Source organism: Octopus bimaculoides, chromosome 12, assembly GCF_046866305.1.
Source record: "Octopus bimaculoides isolate indiv1 chromosome 12, ASM4686630v1, whole genome shotgun sequence".
In the NCBI taxonomy this organism is placed as follows: Eukaryota; Metazoa; Mollusca; class Cephalopoda; order Octopoda; family Octopodidae; genus Octopus; species Octopus bimaculoides.
This window is the reverse complement of record NC_142939.1, coordinates 8,028,459-8,050,024: the sequence shown is the minus strand read 5'-3', so window position 1 is coordinate 8,050,024 and position 21,566 is coordinate 8,028,459. Positions and strand designations below refer to the sequence as shown.

The 21,566-nt window shown below is 34.6% G+C and overlaps 1 protein-coding gene across 10 annotated transcripts in view; it reads right to left on the bottom strand.

Annotated features, from left to right (window-relative positions):
- The window catches only part of LOC106870418 (sorting nexin-2), a 79,144-nt gene that overhangs the window by 13,528 nt on the left and 44,050 nt on the right, over positions 1-21,566 (bottom strand). For 3 of the 10 annotated variants that reach the window (XM_089360742.1, XM_089360749.1, XM_089360744.1), the window contains 2 exons: positions 18,164-18,184; positions 11,424-11,504 (listed from right to left, as the gene is read on the bottom strand). The exons of 4 other annotated variants lie outside the window; for them this stretch is intronic. In XM_089360742.1, coding sequence (XP_089216868.1) covers positions 11,424-11,504; positions 18,164-18,184 — 102 coding nt within the window. The remainder of the gene's footprint in view (positions 1-11,423; positions 11,505-18,163; positions 18,185-21,566) is intronic. 3 more of the 10 variants (XM_089360743.1, XM_089360747.1, XM_089360746.1) reach the window with 2 other exon arrangements.

Genomic DNA, 21,566 nt, shown 5'->3' with positions numbered 1-21,566 from the left:
GTTCTTGGAACTACTGATTGGAACTACCGTTCTTGGAACAACCCATCATTGAACCATTTATTTGCTTTTATTATTTCTCATCACAGCAATAATTAAAGTTTTAAACTTATTTTACAAACTTTACTGAGCACATTCTCACAAGGTGTACATGTATCTGCACATGTGCATGTGTGTGTGTGTGTGTACACACACATTTGAATTTACAAACAAGTGAAAGTACCAACTAAAGGGTTAGTATGTCGCCGTCGAAAAGATTTGCTTGCTTTGTAACTTTGCTTGCTGTGAATTTCGTAAATATTACTATTGCGTAACACGATCAGTAATTGCAATAATGTATACTCATGCACACACATACACATGCCTTCACATTTATACACACAGACATATATACACCTATATACATTAAAAAGTAGTGTCCCAGCACTATCCTATTAGACATTTATTTTAACCATGTGAGGCAAAATAATATGGAAAGTTGATCTGAGCAGAGAGATGCAATCTGAAAAGATTAAGATAATGCAGGTATTTTTGACATATTAATTAATATATCAGCATGGAATAAGAGAATTGGCATATCTAACAACAAGACCTGCTTTATCACAATCTTCTCTGGTGATTGCAAAGACTTTATGCCAGATCAGACTTCCAATCTGCTATTTGTTTTTTTTAATCTTACAAGGTCGACGAAATATCTACATCATACCTGGGCAAATTAAATTGACTAAAATCGGGGTCATCGACCACCAGGTTGTAGACCAGTCCTGGGGCTGTGGATCATTTGCTACCAAACTCCACAGAAAAAGAATAGGTTTCTAAATTCTATTCCTATTTATTTAACTATCACAGTCTGCAGAGTGTTTATGCATTATGTAATATATATGTAATAATTAAATTATACATTAGGCACAGGTATGGCTGTATAGTAAAAAACTTGCTTTCCAATCATTTGGTTCCAGGTTCAGTCACACTGCGTGACACCATGGAAAAGTGTCTACTATAGTCTCGGGTCAACCAAAGCCTTGTGAGTGGATTTGGTAGACAGAAACCGAAAGAAACCCATCATATATATATATATATATATATATATATATATATATATATATATATATACAGTTGTACCTTGGTTTTCAAACAAGTCTGATCATGAATAAATCGTGCTTTATATATATATATATATATATATATATATATAAAGCATGATTTATTCATGATCAGACTTGTTTGAAAACCAAGATACTACTCTGTGTGTGTGTGTGTGTGTGTGTGTGTGTGTGTGTGTGTGTGTGTGTGTGTGTGTGTGTGTGTGTGTGTGTGTGTGTGTGTGTGTGTATATATATATCCTGGGGTTGATTTGTACAACTAAAACCCCTTAAGGTGGTGCTCCACGATGACCACAGTCAAATAACTGAAAAAAGTAGTAAAAAAAAAATATGCACTTTATTGCATTTCGTTATGAGCAGGATTCCTTAACCCACCGAAAAAAAAACCGTCTAGCATAAAACAGGTCTATGGTGCAAAAAAAAGCTTGTGAACCATTGCACTAAAACACTGGAAACTGGTGCTCCAGCATGGCCAACGTCTAACTGACTAAGAACAGTAATAACAAAGACAGCAGATAATGGCAGGCTTGGTGATGATAATAATTAGTCTTTCAAGAGCTGTCAACAACACAGAAGATTGGGATTCATAATTGAACTTGAGAGATGCAAACCAAGCCATAGATTTTAATGAAATAGTCCGAGAACGCTGCTGATAAAGGTTTGAGTGTTTCAATCATGGACGAACTTTACTCGAAACTTCAGTCGTAATTGACTTCATAAATAACTGCAGCATTGAAAGTAAACCTTTAAGTGGTTTAATGCAAGCAAAATATTTTCTATACAAATTTAAGTTGTAGAAACAGTAATAGTGATTTAGATAGTCCATACCTTCTGTTTCTCTTTTTCTCAAGCAGAGACAACATATATGAAAGTATGTATGCATATGAAAATACACACACACACACATATCTATATATATATACACATACATACATGTATGTATGTATGTATGTATGTGTATATATAAGATTTGCTGTGAAATGTTATTACCATTATCATTTGCTATGTTACGTAATGTGCAAGAAGAAAACCTTCGCAGAATTGCAGAAATTACATTTGTTAACTCACGGCTTCCATTGAAAGTAGACCATACAATGTCAAAGGTCATCTATTTAATCTTAGTCAGGGTCATCATTAGGTCATGCTCATTGGGAGCAGAATCTCTCCCTCACTTGAACCATCCAGTTAGTCAGCCTGGCTGGCTCAGGTGCTATCTCTCTACCATACAGCAGAGAGAAAGCAATTAGTTAAAAATATCCATTTTCTCTCAATTGTAAATATTAAACATTTCTCCATAAATAAAAAGAACAATATTTACCCTTTAAATCCTTTGGTAAAATTATGAAGAAAGGAAGAGAGACAGACAGACAGACGCACACACAAAAATCAAATCTTATTGAACAGACTTTCATTACAAAAGGCAAAAAAATTCAAACTAATAATAAACAATAAACAAATAACTGCAAATCTTCCAAGAGCGGGGGAGAAGGGGGAGATAGGGGAGAGGGGGGAGATAGGGGAGAGTGTGTGTGTGTGTGTCAGGGAGAAAATATTCATTAGCAAATTAAACTTTATATTTTATGCTTCAAGCACTCCTGCTAAGATCGTTATCATCACCACCATCATCATTATTATTATTATTATTATTATTATTATTGTTGTTATTATTATCATCATCATCATCATAAATAATTGTAGCAATAAATCACAGAACAGAAAAAGAAAAAAAAGACATTGTAAATAAAGTTAATGGTCAGTAAACAGCCGAGATCATTCATTACATTCAATGAGAAACACTAAACAAGGTAACGTAGGAATCTCTACATAGTTTGCTTCACATCTAAGAAATAACAGCCAAACTCCCTCTAGCCACTCTCAACTGTCTGCAAAAAAAGTACACATTGGACAAAGTAACCCTTGATACATTATACTTGTAAAAAAAAAAAAGGCCAGGATGATTGTAACTGGAATATTTTTGGTCATAAGTGTCCAGGGTGACCGGAGGTTCATTTCTTTCAAGCAAGCACAGTAGTTATAGAACAGTGAAGTTTGCAAGGTCTTTTGAGCAGTAGGGGTCACATCAGCAAAGATCAGAAAAAGTAGTGGACCCATTGCCTAGTTTCTCTTCTATATTTCCAGGCAGAAAGGCTAGTACTTATAGCCTGGGGCTAAACAACAACAACAGGAATTTCAACCATGTTTCGTGGTCTGCTACCACAACAGCTCCTTTATAGGATCCAGAACATAAAAAGCCAGAAGAAATGCTGCCAAGCAATTCTGCCAGTTACTGTCCTTGTCAATAGTCTAATAATAAAAATATAGAATTCAGCATTTTTTTTCATTCTTGGGATAGGGACGATTTTTCTGAGAGGTAAAGAAATAGTTGATTCAACTGCAATACAAACCAAGCAAGAACTGTATTTGCGAATATGAAATACAAAATACACATTAAATAATCTATTACTCTCAGTACTAATGGCATCTGAAATATTGGAAACTGAAAAGTAAAAATATCAAGAACAAAAGTAAAAAAAATTCAAATCATCCTTACAATTCTAGTATAAAATTACAAAGAGAAAATACTACAGAAATAATGAAGCAATAATAATTTCTAAGGTTGGTAGCCCAAAGCCACAAATTTTAGAGGTGGATAGAGTTGATTAGATAGATTAACCTCAGTATTTTCATGCTATATTTTTAGTGATATGTTCCTTCTATGAGATGGCCATGATGGAGCAAAGGTATCTCTAGTGGAAGTGTTCCAGCAGCTTGACCTGTTTCCTGTAGAAAGACCGGCTGAAATTCCAGCTCACCCAGGCATAGATCCCACAGGGTGTGAGGGAGGTGTGGCAAAATTGCATCAAGATCACTACAATTTTGAGAAGGCCAGAAAAACAGTGGCAGATAAGAAAGAGTCATCATCTCGACACCCCCAAGTATGCCAGAGCCAGTTGTTCAAGGATTGGCTTACTGCTTAAAGGTTTGCCACTCTTCTTCATGATCTTTGGGTATTAAGAACTGCCATCATTTCTCTGTTAATTATTGCACGAACCTACAAGGTTGAAAGGCAGTCAACACAGATTTTTATTCAGCCCCAAAGTACCAATTATTGCTTTGTGGAGGAAGGGTAGTAAATTGAGCCTACTATTTGACTTTTAATCAGTTTAGTGATCCTACACAGAAACCTGGTGGAATATGCACTTAATAATACTATAAGGCATATTATCTAACAACATTATAATTCTGCCAATCCATTACCAACAACAACAACACTGACCTTTTTATTTTTCTTATTTGATACAAGATCACTTTTGGCAGTGGGGAAGAGATACAGCTAATACATTCCCCCAGTGTATTACAAGTACTTATGAACCCGAGAAAGATGACAAATTAAACTGTGGCTGTTTTAGATAAGAATGGTAAAACAAAAAATAAAACACTATAAATCATTAAATTAAATCTGGCATTCTCCAGATTGTACCATACCAATGACTTTTAACATAGGCCCAAGACCACAATTATGGGGAGAAAGAGAGTAGTTAATTCAAGGTGGTACTTCATTTTACTGTGCAGGAATGGATAAATGACAAAGTTAAATTAGGTGTAAATTTTGGAACTGAACTAATAGTGATTTCTAACAAATTTGCCACAAATATTAGAAGGTAGAGCTGATTAGACCAACTCCAGTACTTGACAAGAACTTAATTTTATCTTATGTGAAGCTGTAAATATATAAAAACAGTTGACAAGGACCAGTTGATTGCTGGCTTCAAATGCAAAGACAAAAGGAAAAGTTGGTCCTGGAGGCAATAATTTCTTTAATTTCAACATAATGATAATAATAATAATAATAATAATAATAATAATAATAATGATAATAATAGCTTCAACAACAACAGTAATATAGTAATATATAAAGCTGAAAGCAGTTGTTAATGACAGTTTGGTGAGAGTGGAAAATGTGTGGTGGTGGTAGCAGTGGTGGTATTGAAACAAAATAAAAATATTTTTAAAAAAAACATCCTAAAGAATCTAAAGGAAAGACCGAGCTATTCATGCAACAAGTGCTGACTAACATGCAGGAATGGGGGATTTAATTTAACTGTGGCATCCCTTAAAGGACAGAAAAAAAAAGGGTTTTGTGAAACCACTAACACAGAGGTCCATTTATAGATTGGCTGCTCCATAGTCTCGTAATTAATTAGACAAGCAATCTTATTTCATCAAGTTGAGGTTATCTATAATAATGATGAAGATGGTAAAACTCAGTGTTAGAGAAGATAACAATAATTCTTCCAAATTTTGTAAGAAGGCTAGTGATTTTAGAGGGAGTGGGTAAATCAATTGCAATGACCCCCACTACTGAATCCATACTTTATTTATTGAGCCCTGAAAAGATGAAAGGTAAAGTTGACCTTGGTGGATTTGAACTCAGAATGTTAAAGAGCTGGAAGAAATTCTGCAAGTATTTTACCTGACACGCTAACGATTCTGCTAGTTCACTACCTAAGATAGTAATAATGATAATAATGGCTTCGAATCTCGGCATAAGACCAGCAATTTTAGAAGATGGGATAACTGATTACTTCAACCCTAGGCTCAAATTGTACTTATTTTACTGACCTTAACAGGATAAAAGGAAAAGTCAACTTTGGTGGAATTAGAAATGAGAACACGATTGGAAGAAATGCTGCTGAACATTGTGTTCAATGCACTAACAATTCTGTCAGCTCGCTGCCTTTTACAATAATAATAATAATAATCATGTTTGTTAATTAGCACGAGGTATCAAGACAAAGACACACAAAGACACACAATCATCAGTGCAATGTCCACTTTTCCATACATGCATGGGTTGGACAGAATTTTGTTAAGGTGGATTTCCTACAGCTGGATGCCCATCCTACCATCAATCCTCACCAGTTTCCAAGCAAGGTAGTATTTCTCCATGAAAAATTGGCATTAAGAAGAGCATCCAGCCATAGAAACAAGCCAAAAGAGACTGGTATAGCCCTCCAGCACTGGTCAAACCATCTAACTCATGCCAGCAAGGAAAATGGATGTTAAACGATAATGATGATCAGACATCATGCAAAATCACAGCAAAGGAGATAGTAACATGAACACATGAACACATACATGCATCTACCTTTCTATATACACACACACACACACACACACACACACACACACACACACACACACACACAATGGGCTTCTTTCAGTGTATTTTCATACACACATACATATACATGTGTATGTATATATATAATAATGATACACACACACACACACACACACTGGTATATCTCATGTGAACTATTAAATAATGATTAGTAGGTGAATCAGTCTAAGACTGGTCTTAAAAAAGAAATTTCCATGAAATCCTCCAATTACACAGAACTCCAGATTAGAGCTCGATGAATATGGAGAAGGAGAAACAATTATAGGCTAAATAAATCCCTAACTAAGTTGCCATTCCACCTGTAACAGTCAAACATCACCAGAATGGATAAATCATCATTGCTTTGAACAGCTTACAATCCTGCATGAAGTCTTTTCTTTCTCACACACACACACACACACACACACACTCTCTCTCTCTCTCTTTCCTCTCCCTTTTTTTCATCTTCAAAGCTGAAGGGGAAAGGAAAAGAAACAAAAGGGAAAACTAACCCATTTTCAATTTCTAGTAGTCAACATCTATACTGCATATATAAGCAGCAAATAATAATAATAATAATAATAATAATAATAATAATTCCAACTACAAAACTGGCTTTTTCTGAAGTGTTAATTTAATCAGGATTTCCTAAGATCGCATCTGAAATACAATGGTGGAATTTTTATCTTTGTTTCCTTTCCCTCTAATTTTCCTTTTAGAATTGTATGTGTATACACACACACACACACACACACATTATTTTAGCATATAGTTGAGCAGTGTGCAAAGTTCTCCATTTTTGCTTGTGAAATTCTAGATCAGAAAAATGATGCTATTCCCAAGAAATAAATCTCACAAACCAAGCACTGTTAGAAGACAAACCAAGCACTGTTAGAAGACAAACTATCACAAACTTTTCAGCAAACAATAGGATGAATACTCAGCTTTTGGCATAGGCACAAAAGCAAAGGCCTGAAGCTTTGGAGAAAACAAATAGAACTGCAAGAAATTCATATAGTCTGCCAGACAACAGTTGTTACTGGTTACAGACACTGGGCTCTTGCGATAATGGAGCACTGGCTTCAAGAGCTTATAGCTGATTAGGTTAAATCCTGTATCAGAAAATTTGAGTATATTTTCATGATTTCAGAAAGATGACAAGTTGACTTGGAGAGTAAAGTAAATAATTACTGAGTTTTTTTTCTTCAAAGGAATAATGTTTATTGTCACACCAATATGGCCATTCAACATTACTACCATTTTGACCCCAGGCAGATTCTCCGCCAGATCCTTGAACAGCCATATTGATGTGGCGATAAACATTAATTCTTAGTATAGTTACTACTTTCATCACTTATTGAGATTTTCTAAATTAGCTATTTTGCTTCTTCAAAGAAATTTAATAAAAAGAATAAAGGAGAGAGACAAAGAAAAGATGTTTACTAATTTTTACATCTGCTGTTTTTCCATTCCAGCATGGGTTTTGTAATTGGATGCTCTTGTTGCTAATTCTTATCTGCATTTCAAGTAAGAGACATCTCATTCAAAATGTGGAGTGCTCAGCCACTTGCACGTTAATTTCATGAGCCGGCTGTTCCGTTGATCGGATCAACTGGAACCCCCAACGTTGTAAGCGACGGAGTGTCAACAACAACAATATATATATATATATATATATATATATATATATATATTTATATACATACACACACACACACACACACAAACACACACACACAAAGATATATATATATATATATATATATATATATATATATGTATATATATATACACACACACACACACACTAGTTATTTATATAATTATCTCTAGGAGAAACTATGTTTATAGTAATATGTAACACTATACCCATACATATAATTATATATAATATAGTTATTTATATAATAATTATTGCAAATATATAAGCTTCCAATAATGCATTATATATATATACACACAGACAAACTGTATAAGTGAATAAATATACGAGTGTATGTGTATATAAACACATATATAATGTAATTAAAAACAACAGTAAAATATAGTGAAAATAAATCTGCTAGCAAACTGAAATGTAATCAAAAGCCATGCGTAAAACAACCAAAAATAGAGCTAAGCTAACAGAACTCGAGCGAAATTTGCTTCCATTGCAATTTCCCAGTGCTGTACAATTAAAGCAAAGTGAATTATGAAGAGAAAGTAAGGCTGAAGCTGAAGCAATATCTATTCATTTATATATATTTTCAGCTGGAGTACCACCAAATATCTTCTGGATTTACATAGTGGAAGAGAGGATCCTACAGCAAGTGGGTGGATCCTGTGATGGTGGTGGTGGTGGTGGTGGTGGAGGGAGAGAATTTGAGATTGTCAGATTTACCAAAAAAACATTAATTGGACTGAAACAATGAATGATACAAAGAAGAAAAAAATGAGGCGGGGGGGGGGGGGGATATTCTAAATGAAATATGAGACTGTAAAAGGTGTCAAATATTTAGACACAGAGACATTTAAATGCATGAGGGGGTAACCCATTACTGAAAAAAAAAAAAGGTCTCAGAAAATAAAAGAAACAAAGCCGAAAAAATAAATATCCAAAATAAACAAGAAGCTAAAAATATATTTGGAACCAGAATCACAATACGATGCTTGGTTCCTATTGCAAGCAGCTGGCATCGATAAATAAAAATTTAAAAAAAAATAATAAAACAGCCATCTTACCATTGATGACAAGGAAAATAATAATAATAATAATAATAATAATAATAATAATAAACCTTTCCACTATAGTTAGAAGGCCTGAAATTTGGAGAGGGGTCTAGTTGATTACCTGAACCTCAGTTTTCGACTGGTTCTCAATTTATCAATCCCTAAAGGCTAAGTCAATCTCAGCAGAATTTGAAATAATAAGAACACTGGTTTCAAATTTTGGCACAAAGCCAGTAATTTGGGGTGGGGAGTAAAGTTGAATAGATCAACTCCAGTGCTTAACTGGTACTTATTTTATCAACCCCAAAAAAGGATGAAAGGCGAAGTCAACCCTGGCAGCATTTGAACTCAGAACGTAAAGATAAGCAAAATGCTGCTTGGCATTTTGCTCAACAAGCTAACAACAATTCCTCCAGCTTACCACCATAATAACAACAACAATAATGATAATAATTTCTAACATGGACTCAAATAAAGCCTTAGTTTTGGTGCAGATGGGGAAAGTCAATAAGATTGCTCTCCAATACTTAATTGGAACTTTATTTCATTGATCCTGGAAGGACAAAATGTAAAAGCCAACTTAGGAAGGATTCAAACTCATGATGTAAAAGTGTTTTGTCCATACTTGTGCCAATTCTAATATTCTTACGATCTTACCATTTGAGACGAAAAGTAAAAAGCCAAAAAGAAGAAAAAGTATGTAAAAACAAAGAAAAATAGCCAAGAGAAAAAAGCCAAGTTATTAAAAATGAAATAGTCAGGCAATTCTAATTGTCCTGAAGCACCAAAGCAGTCTCACTGAGCCCTACTTCATACCTTCATCAGATACAAGTTTTAACCAAGAAGGAACCAAATGAACAGCAAAATCGCACAATAAAACTATTTTGAGCTATTGTTTATATCTGCCTAAATCTATGTATGAATGCATGTGTATGTTTCTATACATACATAGGTGTGTGTGTATATATATAATCCAACAAAGAACACCTCCTTTCTTAAGGCAATGTATGTTCATAACACACACGGTTTACTGGTGTAAGGGGACTTTGAGACATGCTCTTTCAACCTTATGGTGTGTCTCCTCAGTTGAAACTCCCCTGCTGGCCCTAACGAACAGGTAAATTAGTGTTTCGATTCTCACTATTCTGCATTCACCTCGTTAACTATCATCTATTTGGCAGACATCAGCATGCAAACACGAGCTCGTGCGCTTGTCAGATTCATCAGTTCAGCAAGGTAGCTGTGAGTGAGTAGACACAACAGGGTAGAAGAAACACTACGGTGTCTCAAACATACATTACATCAGTGGAACCTGCATGATGAACACAGATCTTCTAAATAATCAGCATTATTTACATCTGATGGATATTTGTCCTCATCTTGTTTGTTAACACAACGTTTCGGTTGATATACTCTCCAGCCTTCATCAGGTGTCTTGGGAAAATTTCGAACCTGGGTTCTCATTCCTCAGGTATTTTTTGGTGGTGTTGTTATAATAATAATAATAATAATAATAATAATTATAATTATTATTATTATTATTATTATTATTATTATTCAGATCACTGCTTGGAATCGAACTCGGAATCTTGGGGCTTGTAGCCCGCACTCTTAACCACTGAATAATAGTAATAATAATAATAATAATAATAATAATAATAACATTGAAAAATACCTTAGGAATGAGAACTCAGGTTCGAAATTTCCCCAAGACACCTGATGAAGGCTGGAGGATATATCAGCCGAAACGTTGTGTTAACAACAAACAAGATAAGGACAAATATCCGTCAAATGTAAATAATGTAAATAATGTGCATAATTCCTCATCTCTTAAATATAGGACTGAAAAATAATCAGGTATTCACATTTGAATTTGATAGAACGTATTAAGAATGACTAAATATATTTTATATATATACACACACACACACACACACACACACATGTACACACACATGTATACACACACACACACACACACATACACACGTGTACACATACTGTCATACATCTATATTCAAAAAGTCATGCATACCTACACACAAAAATAGCCCACATTCATTAATATATGTATAGAGTGTGTGTGTATGTATATATATATATATATATATACACACACATAAATATATATATGTATATACACACATATAAAGATATATATATATATATATATATATATATATACACACACACATATATACATATACAGACACACACACACACACACACTAAATATGCCAAAAAAAAGTAGACAGTCCATATTAAAAGCCACAGTGAACTAAAGACACTCTATAGGGAGGAAATGTTTCTAATCAAAAAAAAAAAAAAAATCAATATGCATACACTGACACATATAAGTGACTACACACATACATATATACAGTTCATGTATGTATGTATGCGCGTATGCAGCGTCGATGCACGGGGGGAGATGAACAACATTGTATTACCTCGTAGTCAGAATCCGGCTGGTCAACGGAAAAGCGAGGAACGATGGAGCATAAGTATGCTTGGAGATAAGCAGTTGTCCACTGCCCAGGGTAAAGTTAGTCGGCCGGTTGGAAAACAAAATTGCAGACACATGGCAAGAAATCGCTCTATTTATTTATTTTATATAAAAGATCAGAAAGGAAAGAAAACAAAAAACAAAACAAAAAAAAAACAAAACAACAGAAAACATGAAATGCTACTGAAAATATACACACTGATAGCTACTAGAATAAAGAAGAAGTTTGATGGAGGAATAGTATGCAACAATAACAACAATAAGCTAAAACTGAAAGTAGAAAAATATTTGGTTCAGAATTAAAAAAAAAAAAAATATTTGGTGGCAGGTGAGGAAAAAGAAAGAAACTTATAAAAAAAAAAAAAGCAAAAAACAAACAGTTCTGAGTGAGCCAGAATAATCTGAGTAACAGATGACCTCAGAAACTGAGTAATGACTGACCTCTGGAATTACCATATACCTACCTACCTACCCTACATACAAAATAGAAAGTTCTGGTGTTGCTGTCGCCTCTGCCCACTATGCTATTTGGCTTTGGATGAATAAATTTAGCTGTATAAACTTCTATTTCCTACTCCTGTAGGTATATATACATGGAAATGGTTGGTACCCCTTAAAAAGTGAGTTCTGTGAGAAGTTGAATAATTTGAGTAATGAATGACCTCAGGAATTGCCATAATACACCTACCCTTATTATACTAAGTAAAAACTTTTATTGTTGCTGCTGACTCTGCCTACTATGCTACTTGGCTTTTGGTGTACTTAGGTAGTTGGTAACCAACAGACCCTATATAAATTTCTGTTACCTACACGGATTCAAAAACACTTGTTCAATGTTGTAGGCATATATATGTTGTTGTTTGTTGTTGGCACTCCGTCGCTTACGACATCGAGGGTTCCAGTTGATCCGATCAACCCAACCAGCCTGCTCGTGAAATTAACGTTCTCGGGGATATTCAGCGAGACACAGATTGTGACAAAACTGACCCTTTGAATTACAGGCACAACAGAAACAGGAAGTAAGAGTGAAAGAGGGAGCTACAGAATGTGGGTAAGGTTAAAAGAAGAAAAAGTTAAAAGAAACAATAATTATTTCTAACAGTCATAGGACTCAAATTTGGGAACAGGGTTAATTAGATCAACCCGCTTCCAGAGCGGTACTTTATTGTGTTGGCATTCAATGAAGATTAGTTGAGCTGGTTCAAACCCAACAGCAGAGACCATATATGCAAGAGCCAGATATTGATTCAAGATGTGATTTAATTCGACTAATCCATATTTTCAGACACCGGCCTTGCTAATTATGTCACTATGAAAGGTTCTTCCAATGTAACTGCAATGCTCCAATATCAATTCACATACACCATAACGATGAAAGACCAAGTCAATTAGAGCAACTAAACACGAGTGCTTCAGTAAGTCTACCTTCCTTAATAACAATAATTTCAACTTCATAACTTCATCATAAGGTCACAAGTTTTAGAGGCACAGACATCATCTATTTAGTAGTAGTAGTAGTAATAGCAGTAGTAAATACAAACTGCAAATCTCCATGTTAGAAAGCCAAAAATACAGAGGTGAATTAAATTTCAAATAATGCTATAATCTGTGAGTTCAATGACCAAATTAATCAATGTTTATAAATCATACTAGCTGGGGGTGAAATAATCTGGACACTGAGGTTTACAATTATTTATAAACTGATCTGTTTATTGTATCAGAGATTGTATATATGTATACACACACACACACACACGTGTGTGTGTGTGTGAGTGCACAAGTATTCATACAACACACAACAAACACACTGAAAATTAAAAACTGCCTGGCAGGGAAACTGAGGATTGTGATACAATCTCACTAATGCTATAAGAAAGCTTAATGACAGACACAAACAGTCTTACTTTGTATATATAAATACTCGGGCCTGTGAGGTGTAATTACATACGTATCCATATATGCACACATACACACACCAACATACATACATCATCATCGTTTAACATCCGTTTTCCATGCTGGCATGAGTTGGACGGTTTGACTAGGGTCTGGCAAGCCAGGAAGCTGCAACAGCCTCCAATCTGATCTGGCAATGTTTCTACAGCTGGACGCCCTTCCTAACGCCAACCACTCAGAGTGTAGTGGGTGCTTTTTACATGCCACTGGCACAGGAGCTAGTCGGGGCTGGTATCGACCATGTTTGGATGGTGCTTTTTACATGCCACCAGCACAGGGAGCCAGTCAAGCGGCACTGGCAACGACCCACACATGAATGGTGCTTATTGTGTGCCACCAGCATGGGAGCCAGTCAGGCGGCACTGGCATCAGTCACAACTACAATTTCCATTTGAATGCAGTTTGATTTGATTTTGATGTACTTGACTCAATAGGTTTCCTCAAGCATGGCATGTCGCCAGACAATCCAAAGGTACTTTTTTAAGTGGGCTGGTCATGCAACACTGGTGGAGGCTATGGCTGTGATCTCACTTTACTTGCCAGGTCTTCTCAATCACAGCACATCTCCAGAGGTCTCAGTCTTTCGTCAATGCCTCTGTGAGGCCCAACCTTTGAAGGTCATGCTTCACCACCTCAACCTTTGTCTTCTTGGGTGTCCTTCTACCATGGGTTCCTTCCACTGTTAGGGAATGACACTTCTTCACACAGCTCTCCTCATCCATCCGTAGTACGTGACCATACCAGTGCAGTCGTCTCTCTCTTGCACGTCAAATCCAATGCTTCTTATGTCCAACATTTCTCTCAGGGCACTTACACTCTTGTCATGGGTGCACAACAGCAAACTTGTTGATGAAAAGAACATTCTATCTCTATCACTTCCCAGTCAGAAGTTCTACTGATTACAGTACAAAGAACTAACAACTCCTTTATCAAATTGATTCTTTCAAAAGTTTATTTGTAGAGTTTATTCTCCTCAAGCAAACCAAATATTTCACAGATAACTCAGTAGCCACTTAGATCTAGCATAGCAGAATGGTTCTGTTAATATTCAACATTACAAGATATCTCACCTGTATTCAATATATATGAAGCTCAAAGAGAGAACCACAAAATTTTTTAAAAAGTTGGTTTTTTTTTTTAGTCCTAAATCTTTAGTTTATATTAATTTCTAACACAAGCAAAGAGTACAATATCTCAAATTTGAGAGGAAGGAACAACAGACATTTATATTGAGCAAGGTACTTGATTTGCACATCATTTTATTTACCCTGAATGGATGAATGTTGCAGCTGACATTGGCAGAATTTGAAATAAGAACGTAAAGAGCTAGAATGAATATTACAAGTAATTTGGGAAAATGGACATTCAAATTATAATCAATAAAATATAAATAAATAAAGGTCAATATATTAGTAAGAAATGTGATTATGAACCTCATCTTTATATCATTTACATTTGCAGCATATACCTGGTCTGTTTTCAGATATGTCTTGTTTAACCTAGTTTTATCGGAGAAGATAGTGATCCACACCCAAGAGGAACACTTTAGATTGATTCCAAGAAAGAGTTAAGTAAGGTAGACATCCACAGTAGATGAGGTATGTGAGAGTCTACTGCTTTAGAGTTCAGTGACACATTCTCTCCAATGGCATTTTCCTAGACACAAGATAACTGACAAACAATCTAGGAAAGATTATATCAGCAGCATACCAGTAAACTACCCTGATACAGGTTGAGTCTCCTGTTTGATGCTAGAGAAGGTACTGTTAAACACCATCAGTGTAGAATATCAAGGATTCACAAAAGGGTTAATAGGAACTGTCACTGATTTACAATTATTATCAGAAGTAACAGTAGCTAGGAATGTGTATTTTTTTTTTTTTTTGGTTTCAGTCATTTGACTGGGGCCATGCTGGAGCACCACCTTTAGTCAAACAAATTGACCCCTGGACTTATTCTTTGTAAGCCTAGTACTTATTCTATCAGTCTCTTTTGTCGAACTGCTAAGTTACGGGTACGTAAACACACCAACATTGGTTGTCAGGCGATGGGACAAACACAAACATATATATACGTGTGTGTGTGTGTGTGTGTGTATGACGGGCTTCTTTTCAGTTTCCATCTACCAAATCCACTCCAAGGCTATAGAAGACGCTTGCTCAAGGTGCCAGGTAGTGGGACTGAACCTGGAACCATGTGGTTGGGAAGCAAGCTTCTTACCACACAGCCACTCCTATGCCTGTATGTCTATAAAAATATCATAAATCAATAACCACACCAGACGAAAAGCCTTGCAGCATTTAGTTACAGCCTACTAGAGTCAATTTTGACATCTACCTTCCAATAGTTGTAATGAAGTAGCTCTCAAGTACTGGGATTGGTGTTACTGACTGTGACCGTGTATCTCATTAGAAATCAACATAATTTTTTATCATTATTACTAATTACTATTATTATTATTATCATCAATATTGACAGAACATTGGTACAGTGGAAGACAGAAACATGTTGCAGTATTTAGTTGAATTCCCTTACTTTCTGAATTTGAATCCTATCAAAGTCAAATTTACCTTTCATCCTTCAAGGACGGATAAAACAAAGTACCAGCTGTATACTGTGGCCAATACGATTCAACAACTGCTTCTTTCTACAAAATCTGTATTATTGATTCTATGTGAAAAATCATTGTCATGATGCGAGTTTGTATCTTTTCTCACTAGCTTTGGTGAAGTTTTTTTTTAACTGTCGATTTGGATATCAACAAAATGTAGGCACAATAACTTAAGTTTTGTTTCGAAATAGCTAGGTGCCACAACTAGAGCTAACAACACAAGTGTGTAGTGAAAACAGAATGTATTGTCAGATAGATAGAGGCTACAAGCTATGAAGAATTATTAGGGCTTATGCAGCAAAATTTAACAAGCATCACGAACTCACACACTTGTGTCTCTCTTACAAAAATAAACAATATAATAAGGGCGCAAAATGCAAGTGAACAAGGTGGCACCCAGAGACTAGCAGAGGTGACAATCAAATTCTAACAATACCTCTATCAGAATTTCATAAATGAAAAGTATGTGAGTATATGCGCATGAATCCATATATATATATATATATATATATATGTACACGCACAGATAAAACATTAGCAATGAACAGTGTGTGAATATAAGGTGCAAGAGATAAATGGACACTATACAAATAATGTGTTGCATACTCTTCCCTAAACTAAAAATTCATTAAAGTCAGAACAAATTAAGATAAAATGAAAATGAAGAGATAAAAAAAAAAACAATATCAACTAACAGAATAAAGTAAGAGAATTCAAAATGCTGATCACACTCCCACACAGACAATCGCAGACAAATCAGTTGACTGACTGAAGCCACAGGCAAGTTTTTTTTTTTCTTTTTTCTTTTAAGAGTGCAGTCAAAGAGATTTACGTAGTTGACAATAAGAGTTATGAATAATGATTGATTTGAGTTATTGTTATAATTGCCTTTCGTGGTAAAATAATGATCATTATTATTATTATTATTATTATTATTATTATTATTATTATTATTTGCATTTTAATTGTTTGTTTAAAAAGAAGAATCCATACACATTACTCCTAAACAAAGTAACCGGAATAGCTAACTTAGTGTGAGTGTTCATATAAGATGGTGGAAAAAAAAATTCAAATGACGAATTTGTGGTCGATAAAACAGGAACCGATCGAAAAAGCAAACACTGAAGTCACTCTCCAACCTTCGAAACCAATAAAAGAATACATACACACGCTGTGAAGTTATAATCATATTACTAATGTAAGAGCAATAACTCTTGCTTTATCTATAAAGTACTGCATATACTAATAAAACTTCTTGAACACATTTGCGTCAACTATGAAAATAAGCTTAACACAGTAATACAGACGGCATAGGTTTTTGATAGTTTCAGAAGGAAAATAGATTATTAGTAAATGAACTGTTCAAGATCCCAACATCATTGCTACTGGTACTTTAGAATCTGGTTTTGTAAGCACTATAATACTCAGTAACACATACTTGAATCAGCTGAAATGGTGTAATCAGTTAAATACAATTGAGATGACACTATCAGTTGAAGACCTATATGCTGACTGCCATAGATGCATTGAAATAAAATGATCATATATCATAGACTATTATAATATTCATTAGTTGTGGTGTTCACCGAAGAACCAAAACATTAATGCATTCAACTGACATGTACACCACGTATGAGAGATTAAAGCAGTGTTGTTCGAAAGAATAAACAAAATTTGAATTAAATCTTAACTTGGGAAAAAAAAGTTATGTTTTTTCACAAAATATAATCACAAAATTATATTGTTTGAATTGGGCCTTGTTTAATAAATACTTACGATTTTATGCCAACTTTAAGGTTTTTTGAAATTATTTCTTGTTTAGAATAAACAAAATAGTTATAAAAAAGTTGTGGTGAAGAGAGTAAATAAGATACTTTGTAGAGAATTGTAGACAAATAGAGTCAATCTAATGAAGATCTTGTGTAATATTTTTGTTTTGAACTCCAAAGAATTGTTCATAACATATTGATATTGAAAAAAGTTGTTTGAAAACTAGAAGAGAGATTGTCAATGGAAGAGAAATTGTCAATGGAAAAGAAATCCCTTTGTCTGCATTTGTCTCTTGTGAATAAAAAAAAAAAAAACATCCTTGTGTAAAATCAATTCTGGAAACTCACCTGAGAGAAACATTCCCTTGTCTTTATGAAAAGAAACAGTGACAGGGTTGTGAGAGGCTATTATAGCATTGAAATATGAAAACAAACAGAACCACCAACCCTACTTTAAAAAAAACAATTTTTCAAGTCCTCTCCCCTGATAAATCAGTACCTAATTAGGTATGGGGGAAGGAGTTTTGTTTAATTAGCAATTAAACAGTCACTGTTTCTCAAGTATACAATCATATAATTGTGACAATACATACAGGAAATAAACTTAACATGACTGAGTTGAACGATGAACAGTTAGTAGCTTTTAGTTGAAATGGGTCAGGCAATATTTAGCAGATCTCTATGGAAAGATGGACAAATATTTAGAATTAACTGGAAGGGTTGGGGCATTTAGCAGATTTAAATGCAATAGAAACAAAATGTAGAGACGTAGCATTTCTGTAAGATGACTAACATTTTCTAAACTGAAGCATGGCTTCAACTATGTTGAGAAAAAATCTAAAAAGTTTCTGTCAAACAGATCACACACACAAATAGAAAAGCAGAGAGTTTGATCACTAGGAAACTAAAATAGATATTTGTGTTATTTATTATATTATATTCAATGGAATATTGAATCAAGAACTTGCTTCATAAAGTCAGGGGTCTGTAACTAAGGGAAATAATTAGAGAGAAAAGCTTACAATGTTTTCCGAATTTGAAGTTAGTTGAAACAAAATCTAAAGTAGATCTATTTATACATTTACAAAAGAGAAATAATACTGTATATTGTTTGATCATGTCTCAGGGGCAGGACTTAATACAAATGAAGTGAAACAACCAGGACTGGCAAGGAAACTGAGCCTGAGAAAATGTCTCATGAGAAGGTGCCTTTATGATGCCCGTGACAGTAAGTTCAAACAGTGCAGTAATGGTGAAGTGCAAAAATTTCTGTAATTACCCAGTCTCTTCAGGAGTTATTTCTACCTCAGAATAGCAAGAATATATACCTATATGAATTTGGCAACAGTTACATAAAACTAAATACATACTGTATGATGTCCATGCAAATACTATATATATATATATATATATATATATATATATCTCATCAATGCAGATATGAGTAGATAAAATGGAATGTCTGAGTAGAAGGAGATCAACATAATGAAACAGGTAGAATTATCTTATTTGAGAAGTTACTGTTACATTTCATAATAGAAATGAGTGAACAAGTATATAAGCAATGAAAAAAATTTTTGTTTTAAACTTTAGCACAAAGTCAGTAAATTTAGCGGGAGAGCTAATTAATTATAACAAGCTCACTGATATTTTACTTCTATCAACCTTGAAAAAAGGAAAGGCAAACTCAGCCATTGCAGGAATTGAGCTCAGAACATAAAGAGCCAGAAGAAATGCCAAGCATTTTACTCTTCTGCCAGCTCGCTACCTTATAAACAATATTAATAATATTGATAGTGGTACAGTGAATTAGATAGGAACCTTGCTCTAGTATTAGGCTGGAATTTATATCATATCAATGAAAGATAAGTTGAAACAGCATTTGTGAGATTCATCAATTAAATCAATTCTAGTAATTGACAGGTACTTTATTTTACTGACTCTGGAAGAATAAAGTACAAAGTTGACCTCAGCAGGATTTCAAACCAAAATCTAAAGAATTAGAACAACTGCTACAATGTACTTTGACCAACACTAAAATTCTACCAAAAAATAATTCCTTCTTATTACTACAAAGGTGACAGAGGAAGGATAATACAAGGACAGGCTTCAAAAAGCATAGATTTACACACAGAATACAAAAAATATAGTTCCAGGAGGAGGTCTGTCACCAAAGGCCAATCAAGAAACCCCACAGATCCAGAATTACTTAGATTACCAAAAATGTTTTTTTTTCTCCCAGCTGTATTCCTTGTGCCTTAATATTTTCCCCCCTGCCTTTCAACAAATTTAGTGGCGTACAGGAGCACTTCTTCCACCCTCACACAGCTCTCCATGTGGGAAAATGAATAAGTCGATGGAGGCTTGGTTGAAGAGGGAAGTCTATGTCCCGAGTCCTTTCAGTTACATCCATCATAGAAATTTATGTGCAACTCCATTTCTAACATAGTAATAACGTAATGAACAGACAAACGTTTGTACATCATTTTCAGTAGTGAAAGTCCTTCTACTAGTGTAAAAGTTAGTAAGCTTACTTAGTCATCAGAAGAGGTAAGATTAAATTCCCATCTCAGGATGAATTATTGCAGTCATCATCATCGTTTAACATCCGCTTTCCATGCTAGCATGGGTTGGACGATTTGATTGAGGACTGGCAAGCCAGAAGGCTGCACTAGGCTCCAATCTGATCTGGCAGAGTTTCTACAGTTGGATGCCCTTCCTAAAGCCAAATGCCCTTCAAAAAGTATCTAAGAATATTTCCTCCTCGTCCCCCTTATCTCTCTCTTAGACAGACAGACAGACAGATATATTGATATATTTTACTGGCAGATGAAACTTCACAGCTCTTTACCCCTGAGGTTTCTAATTTCCTGTTTGCAGATGATCTGATCCTTTTGTTTGTACTCAAGTGTTTACATAAACAGATATTGATTAATAAATAGACATAAATAGGTCTAATACAAGGATCCTAAGTCAGCTAAACATGAGATAGTTTTATGAATGTGCTCAATAAATAAGTTCACTTCAGAGCAGTGATAAAGATTGTTATGGGAAACATAAAAAAAGAGTTTAAGAACTCAGAATATACGACAGACAAAACAAATATACAAATATGTGGTTATTACTTTTATATTAGAGCATATATGTGTGTACAAGTGTGTGTGTGTGTGTGTGTGTGTGTGTGTGTGTGTGTGTGTGTGTGTGTGTGTGTGTGTACACAAACATATACACACGCAAACTCATAATATACTATATATACAAAACAAAATTGTGGATATAACTTTTGTATTGGAGCATGTGGGTTCACACATGGATTTGCAAAATCCTGTTAACAAGGGTTTACTAATTCTCTAACATTCAAACTGACATAACATGGGATGAGGACAGGGTATCAGCTAGCTAAACAGAAAGTGTGCAGACTGACAAAACTTACAATAGTTATGGCAATACTTTTATTTTCACAAACTTAAATCCCTATTGAACCATAAGGTATACTTTTATGCCAGCTTGTAGCAAGTTTTTCTCTGTGGCTGAGACACTCATGTTGAAACTTATGCATTTTTTTTGTTCAAATCTTCAGGAGACAACAATATGACAGAGGTGGTGGTGGGGAGATAAAAGAAACAATAGGGTAGGGGTGGGAAAAAGTGAAGAGGAAGGAGAAAGCTACTAACTGATATCTCAATCAACTCAAAGATAATTGAACTAAATATATATTTTGATTAACATATATAACAACAAAGTACAAACA